This window comes from Psammomys obesus, unplaced genomic scaffold, assembly GCF_907164565.1.
Source record: "Psammomys obesus unplaced genomic scaffold, mPsaObe1.curated_primary_1811, whole genome shotgun sequence".
NCBI classification, from domain to species: Eukaryota; Metazoa; Chordata; class Mammalia; order Rodentia; family Muridae; genus Psammomys; species Psammomys obesus.
In genome coordinates, this window is record NW_026596028.1 from 337,179 (window position 1) to 345,120 (window position 7,942).

General features: G+C 59.4%; 1 protein-coding gene across 1 annotated transcript; it reads right to left on the bottom strand.

The window, feature by feature from the left end:
* Positions 1-1,781: 1,781 nt before the first annotated feature.
* On the bottom strand, positions 1,782-7,635 carry LOC129686694 (carcinoembryonic antigen-related cell adhesion molecule 1-like). Its single transcript, XM_055620705.1, has 5 exons — positions 7,339-7,635; positions 5,786-6,206; positions 4,916-5,194; positions 4,003-4,577; positions 1,782-2,651 (listed from the first exon to the last, which is right to left on the bottom strand). Exons 1-5 carry the CDS (start codon positions 7,633-7,635, stop codon positions 2,172-2,174), a joined length of 2,052 nt encoding a protein of 683 aa, XP_055476680.1. The 3' UTR covers positions 1,782-2,171.
* Positions 7,636-7,942: the final 307 nt, after the last annotated feature.

Sequence of the window (7,942 nt, forward strand, 5' to 3'; positions counted from 1 at the left end):
GCTGCCCAACTAAGAAGCCGAACTTCGGCCAGGGCATAGTGGCACACACTTTTAATTCCAGCACTTGAGAGGCAGAGGCAGGTGGATCTCTGAGTTCAAGGCCAGCCTGGGCTACAGAGTGAGTTCCTGGACAGCCAGGGCTACACAGAGAAACCTCATCTTGAAAAACCAAAAGCCAAACAACAACAACAAGAGGAAGAAGGCTGAACTTTGCTCAGATAGAAGGCCGAACGGAGCTTTCAGGATCGGGTACGGGAAACACGAGGCTGTGGGTAACCGCGCCAGCAGCAGTGTGTGTTCTAAAGCAGCCAAGACGAATTTCAAATGTCTCACCGTAACAACTGGGAGAGAACCAAGCGAGCGGATGTTAGGTAGCTCCACGCAACCGTCCTGTGCCCAGGCAGCGAGGGACACATTTCACTCCTCAAAGCATGGACAGCTAGGGTGCCGATTAGAACACCACAACAAGTTATAGACCGAGGCCTTTAGCCAGGAAGAGAAGGGCCGGAGAGATGGGCAGGGGCATTGGCTGCCCCTCCAGAGGACCGGGCGCCCACCTGGCGGCTCACAGCTGTCTGCAAGTCCAGTTGTAGGGAATTTGACTCTCAGACACACAAACATGCAGGCAAAACACCAATGCATGTAAAAAATCATTATAAAAAGAAAGTGGAAAGACGACTTTCAGGTCTTGTCTAACATTTCGGGAAAATGCTAAAATATTTACATATCATATAAGTGAACATTGCGCCAAAATATGGAAAGAGCTCCCACAAGTTAACAACAGTAACAGTAAAACCAGAAACAGCTTAACTCAGAAAGAAAGAATTTGACATAAAAGTTCTGTGTCGGGAGTGGAGGCACAGTTCAGTCCGAGCACCCGAGAGCCGGGTGGATCTGTGGGTTCGAGGCCAGCCTGGTCTACACATCAAGTTCCAGGGCAGCCAGGGCTACACAGAGAAAAAAAGAGAGAAACAAATGGGCAATAAGCAAGTGAAAAACTGCTCAGCTTCGCTAGGCCATTACAGCAGAGTTTAGCAAACAACAGGAACATCAGGATGACCGCGACCAAAGAAAACCGATAGACAGACAGACAGACAGTGGCCCGACCACTGGGCACTGCTAAATGGCTGTGAGAGATTGATGCCACTGCTAAGCACACACGCACACACCACGCAGACACACACACACAGAAGAGGATCGTGGGCAAGGCCCCACAGGAAACAGCGCGCCTAGGGAGGACACGGTCCACCCCCCCACCCCCGTCCGCAGCCTGCACCCTGCACCTGACAAAGCCCCAGGTGTGGGTGCACGCTGGAGCAGCACCTGGCAGGAGGATCGAGAGCGCAGGACAGCGCAGCAGGGGACGAGGCTCCCCAGGAGCAAAGGCTTCCGAACAGCTGTCTCTGCCCTGAAGGCTGCACAGACATTCCCAGCGGCCTGGTTCCGGGGTCTCCCGGGCCGGTCACCACGGACACCAAGGATCGCGTGCCTGGCTCAGGGCTCTTTGTAACTGGGTTACTGTTTGGGTTTATTGGTATACGGACAATTTAGAGACGGGGTGGTGCTCTGTAGCCCAGGCTGGCCTTACCCTCCATCCTCCTGCCTCAGCCTCCCAAGTGTGGGGTCCTAGTGGACGGTACCGTCCTTGTCTGAGTGTCTCGGCTGTCTCTGCCCACCCGTCTTGCCCATTGGTAAAGACCCCCCAGTCAGGGGCCTTGGAGAGGACGCAGTGGCCACAACAGATTGCTGAACTCTCCGAGTTGGAGCCCTGTAGGCCTAAGGCCATTGTGTAATTCAGACGCTGATTTCTGCTCCCCACACGCGCACCTGGTCACAGTCCTTCTTCTGAGCATCTCCTGTCTCAGTGCTGTGTAAACACTACTCCCAGCTGTCCCCTGATAGGCCACCAAGGCAGCCAATCACTGGGCAGGGGAGCGAAAAGGGCTGGGCTTCCTGCAGCCAGGGGAGGAACTAGGAGAGTGAGCTAGCGGGAGAAGTCACAGAGTGTCGCTCTGGGATGCGTGCTGGGAGGAAGCCAGATTAGCTTAGAGAATAGAGTGGGAGCTGCTCAGTTCTTGTGCTGTGAAGCTTGTTTAACTAATATAATGGAGTCAATCATTTGTATGGGAGCTGGATCAAGAGAGAGACACAGTTTTGTGGAATGACGTTCGTTAGCGGATCCCTATGACTCGGGGGAGGGGGGAGCGGAGAACCTGAGCCACTCGCTTGCCTTCCGCCCTCCCTGTGGCACCATGGCACCTGTGCCCTGCCCCTGGTGAGAGGTGGGGGACGGCGCTCCCGCGCCACTCACAGAGCACAGCCAGGTTGACGGGGTCGCTGGTCCTGGAGGCGAGGGGGTTGGACACCCCGCACTGGTAGATGCCGGCGTCCCTCCTGGTGATGGGGTCGATGGTGAGCCGACTGTTGTTCCAGGAGAAGCTCACCCTGTCTGTGGCCGTCAGCCTCTGGTTGTTGAACGTCCACCAGAAGGAAACGCCGGCCCTCTCCGGCTCGCACGTCAGGGCTACCAAGTGCTTCTCCAGGACGGTCTTGTTTTTGATCTGGATGTGGGGCTTTGGCAATTCCTCTGTGGAGAGAAGAGAGGAGCGGCTAACGGGGTCTTTCTGTGAGTTTCCGCCAGCCCTCGGGGACTAAAGGGCAGAGGGAAAGGGGGTCTGCAACTGTGGGGTCCTGTCAGTCTTCAGGGAGAGCGAGGGGCTGCGTGACCCTCCTTCTGTGCCTCCCGACCTGACCCTGGCACACGTCTCTAGCTTCCATATCGAGAATCTATCTCTTCTAGCCGGGTGCGGTGCCGCACGCCTGTGATCCCGGCACTCAGGAGGCAGAGCCAGGAGGATTGCTGTGAGTTCAAGGCCAGCCTGGCCTATTCAGTGAGTTCCAGGACTGCCAGGGCCGCACAGAGAAAACTCCTCTAGGCTCCAATGTCCAACTCCTTCACCATCATGGAATTGTAAATTTCCATACAAAATAATAAGTTTCATTATGACATTTCCGAGAAATGTGTGCATGAATGCTTGCATTGCATGGGTTTCCGTACATCACGTGTGTGCCCGGTGCCCATAGAGGCCAGCAGAGAGGGTCAGATCCCCTGGCGCTGGAGTTACAGGAGGTTGTGAGCCGCCAGGTGGGTGCTGGGAGCTGACAGGGTTTCTCTGTGTAGCCCTGGCTGTCCTGGCCTCACTCTGTAGACCAGGCTGGCCTTGAACTCACAGCGATCCTCCTGCCTCTGCCTCCCGAGTGCTGGGATCACAGGCGGGCGCCCCTGCCCCATGCTTGGCTGTTCTGTAGAATGTTCAGGTTTTGAAGTGAATTGTTCAGTGGTTTCCTGGTTTTCAGTCTGTGCTGGTCTTCTGACAGGCTTGTCTTTGTAACCGAGTGAACTTTTTCTCTTGCAGCTCTTGTAATTTTTAGAGTCCTTTTGTGAGAATTTCTCTGCGTGACTCGGAATGCCTATTCTGTTTCAGCGTCAGTTTCTTTCCCACGCTTTGTTGCATTTTCCGGTAAACTCCACCGAGGAGCTTCTCTGTGCTTTCCGTGTCTCAGGTTTTTCTCAGTCTGGCCTGTTGATCGTGTCTCAGAACAGGCCAGTGGACGAGGGCAGGGACACCTGTCCCGTCACAAGCTCGGGTCCCACACGCACGCTGCCAGCCTGGCTGTGTGTGGAGTGGGGACTGAATCTGTTTCCTCCTGTTGGCGAACGCTTGCCTGGCCGGGCCGGCTCCCGCGCCCTGCGCTCTTCCTTGCCTCCTTCCCTCTCGGCAGTGGCCCGCCAGCCACGCTGGGCATGGTGTGTCCACGCCCAGGTCTACGCCCTCCTGACTTGACTCATCTTCCGAGCCAGGACCCGGCTTAGAGGCTCAACCCCACCTCTCTCCTCTTCTTGTTCTCATCCTCCCAACCCCACGGAGGTCCTGGCGTTGGGTGTCAGCGTGCCCAGAGCCAGGGCGCTTCTCCAGCATCCTGTGCTACTCTAGAGCGAACAGCCAGCCCACGGGGCAGGCAGAACGGGGAGCTGCCACCCAGCCACCGTCTTCTCGGGGATGTTTCCATCCCGAAGGTGGAAAACCAGAGTGAGATCATGAAGAGTGTGAAAGGCAGGAGGTGACGGGGGAGGGGGAGCGGGAGTGGTCCCTGCTCGGGCATCGCTCCCCAGGCCCAGGTCAGCAGGGGGAGGCCCGTGCGTTCAGAGAGAGGGAGCCTCCTGGGCCACAGGGAACTGGGGTTTGCCTTCGAGTGTGGACACGGCACCACTTCCTCGCTCTTCACGGAAAGCCAGGCCCCGGCCCAGAGAGGCCACCTACCCACTACGGTGACCGCCTTGACCTTGGAGCTTGTGTGGCCCGTGGCCGGGTTGGTGGCCAGGCAGGCGTACAGCCCGCTGTCCTGCAGGCTGGCCTTGGGGACCAGCACCTCCTCCTTGGCCTCCCACGGTCCTCTGTTGATGCTCCAGGAGTAGCGCGCCCGGGGGTGGGACTCGGCCTGGCACGAGAGCCACAGGCTCCGTCCCTCCTCAAAGTACTTGTCCGGGGGAAATATCTCCGGGGTGTCCGGGCCGTCTGGAGGACAGAGAGAGACACACGACGCCCTGAAAGGACAGAGCAAGACCCTGGTGTGTGTAGACGATCAGGGTACGCTTGAGCCGGTGACAGCCTTGCTCTGTACGTGAAGCCAGGCAACTGCCTGACAAGGGCTCAGCACACACACACACACACACACACACACACACACACACACATGCACGCGCACGCATGCACACACGCACTCACACACACACACACGCGCACACACACACACGCACACACGCGCACACACACACACACACTGCCTGGCCCCTGAGCCGCGGGTGTGCTGGGCAGCTGGCCCGGCAGGGGCGGGCGGCGATGGCCTCACTCACAGAGGACGTCCAGGGTGAGCGGGTCGCTCCGGGAGGCGCTCAGCGGGTTCGAGGCCTCACACTCGTAGCGCCCCCCGAAGCGCCTGGACACATCGAGCAGAGTGAGGGTGGTGTTGCCGCGGGACAGGGCGACGGCCCGGTCGCCAGGCAGCTGCTGGCCGTTCAGCCGCCACACGTAGGTGGTGTTCGGGGAGGGCGGCCCGCACGTCAGCTCCACGGCGGCGCCGCCCTCCACGGCGGCCCCGCGGCTGCTGCTCACGGAGGGCTTGCTCACGCGGGCTGCGGGGACAGAGAGGAGCGGGGACTGCTGGGGCTCCTCCCCGCAGGGGCGACCCCGGGAGGCTGGGCGGTGCCTGCCCTGCTCAAAGTCCCACCAGGGCCCAGGAGCAGCCCGTGCGTGCGTGCGTGTGCGCGTGCGCGTGTGTGTGTGTGTGTGTGTGTGTGTGTGCGCGCTTGTGCATGTGTGCGCGTGTGAGTGCGTGCGTGTGTGTGTGTGTACGTGCGTGAGTGCGTGCGTGCGTGTGCATGTGTGTGCGTGTGTGTGCATGTGTGCGCGTGTGTGTGCGTGTGTGTGTGCGTGCGTGTGAGTGCGTGCGTGTGCATGTGTGTGCGTGTGTGTGCATGTGTGCGCGCGTGTGTGTGTGTGTGCGTGTGTGTGTGCGTGCGTGTGAGTGCGTGCGTGCGTGTGCATGTGTGTGCGTGTGTGTGTGTGCGTGTGTGTGTGCATGTGTGCGCGTGTGTGTGTGTGTGCATGTGTGCGTGTGTGTGTGCATGTGTGTGTGTGTGTGTGTGTGTGTGTGTCCGCGCGTGTGCTCGCGTGTGGCGGGAACTGCAGCCCTCCCTGCCGCGGGGGCCTGGAGCTGGGCTTACGGTACACGGAGACGTTGGCGGAGGCGGAGCTGGGGCGGAGGCCGGCGCGCAGTGAGCGCGCGGTGAGCGTGTACAGGCCGGCCTGCTCCAGGCTGAGGTTGCGCAGCGTCAGCGACCCGTCCTCCAGCAGCGCCTCCCGGCCGCTGTGCCGCCTGCCCAGCCTGGTGGCCCCGGCCCGCGCGTCGTAGGCCAGCAGCAGGTCGTCGTCCAGCGAGCCCTCGCCCCGGAACCAGGCGAAGCCGAGGAGGCCGGCGGGCAGGCCGCGGGCGCGCAGGACCACGGCGCCCCCCTCCAGCACGGCGCGCGGCTGGGGCTCCACGGCGGGCTCCACAGCGGGCTCCACGGCGGGCTCCGCGCCGGCTGGCTCCCCGCTCCACGCGGCCAGGAGGGAGGCTGCGGGCACAGAGGCGTTAGGGCGCACCTTGCCGGATCAGGGAGGGGCCCGGGTCGGGGGTGGCTGTCTCTGCTCTACAGGCAAGTGTGTGAGTGTGTGCACGCGCGCGTGCTCTCCCTCAGCCCCTGCCGTGCCGAGGGCTGCAGCGTGACCTCTGACCCCCTGCTCCGCGGCTTCTCCCCCAGTTTCTTTCCCCGCTCACTCTTCTGTCCTCAGCGGCTGCTCGCACTCGCCTCCTGAGATGTGCGCTTTAACCACCTCCCGTGAAGGGCGAGTGAGTGTTGGTTGGTGTGAGCACTGTGGAGGAGCTGTGGGCGCCTCTGGCCTGCCCCTGCTTTGTTACTTAGATCCCAGCGGAAAGAGTGCTTTCGCGCTGTTCTTCACTGCTGAGTTCGCCCCCTTCCTCTGAGAGGCAGCGGAAGTCTTGCCAAGTTCACTCCTCGGGCTTGGCTTCCTTGTGGATTTACTCATTGTGCCGAGGGGCTTTTGCTCTGGCTTGAAAGGAGTCCGGAATAAAGCAAGGCGGCCTGTTGGTGTAATGTTTTGTTGTTGTTTTTTTTAATGTATACACCTTACCCTTGTTCATTCAAATGCTGATTTCTCCCCCCACCCCCCACCCCAACTCTCTGGTTTCAATTCGGATATTGCATTGTGATGCTCATTCTAAGCATCCTGTCTCAACTTGGTGTAAACAGGACAAAATAAAGCAACTAGACACAATGTTGAGCTGGGAGGAGCCAGAGGACAGGAAAGAGAGGAGGAGCCAGAGGGCAGGAAATGAGTGGGAGGAGAAAGGATGGGGGAGAGCTTGGAGAGAGAGCTGGAAGAGAGATCTAGGAACAGCCTGGAGAGAGGGACTGGACCTAACATATCCCTAAGAGGAAGTATAATGTGGGAAATCTAAATGTTAGGAAACTGAGGGCTAGGAGGTTTAGGATAGAGTAACTATTGCCCAGCAGTGTGCTCTAGGTTAACTAAAAACCCAGTGTCTGTGTGGTGATTTGGTTATGCAGCTGTTAGGCATAACAGCAGCTTTACCAGAAGATAAACCATAGTAATCATTAATAGTCACTTACAACAGCGGCCAGCTTCTCCAGAGCCTCTCGGAAGGTCCCACGTGCTGTGTGTCCGTCTATTAATTTCAATCCTCACTCCTGACTCGAGAACCGTTGGGCTCACCGGCGAGCTCCAGCAAGGACCCCAGTGTCCACACCCACGGGAGTGCGGGGGTCGGGCTCAGGGGGCAACGTCTTGTTCTCGTCCACAAGTGGATGTTATGAATGACTGGCCTCCGGGTAAACCAGTGTGCACAGAAACTGTCTGCCACAGCCTCCTCGCGTGGGTGGTCTCGGCCTCCTCCTCCCGACACCAGCCGACCCGCCCACGTGTTCAGCCGCCTCAGCTCAGCAGTGTGGAGTAAGCAGTCTCCCGGCTTCAGCTCCTCCGTCGGAGCCATGGCCACACCATCCCAGTTTCCCTGCACGCCTGCATGTCTGTCTTTGTGTGTGTGTCCTGTCGGACAGGCGGACTGTCGGGACCCAGCCTTCTGAAGCACAGCTTCGGGGTTCACGTTCACACCTCTCCTGTCCGTCCTGCCTGTGGCGTTTGTCCACATCGGAATTCACTTTCAGGTGCCTTGGTGGCCTGTCTTCCTGAGTCATGTGGACAGACGCGGCTGTGCCGGCGCCTATGACAGCCTCGGCTTCCTGTGCAGGAACTGCACGCTGAGGGCTGGCCTGTGGCTGCACGCTGAGGGCTGCACG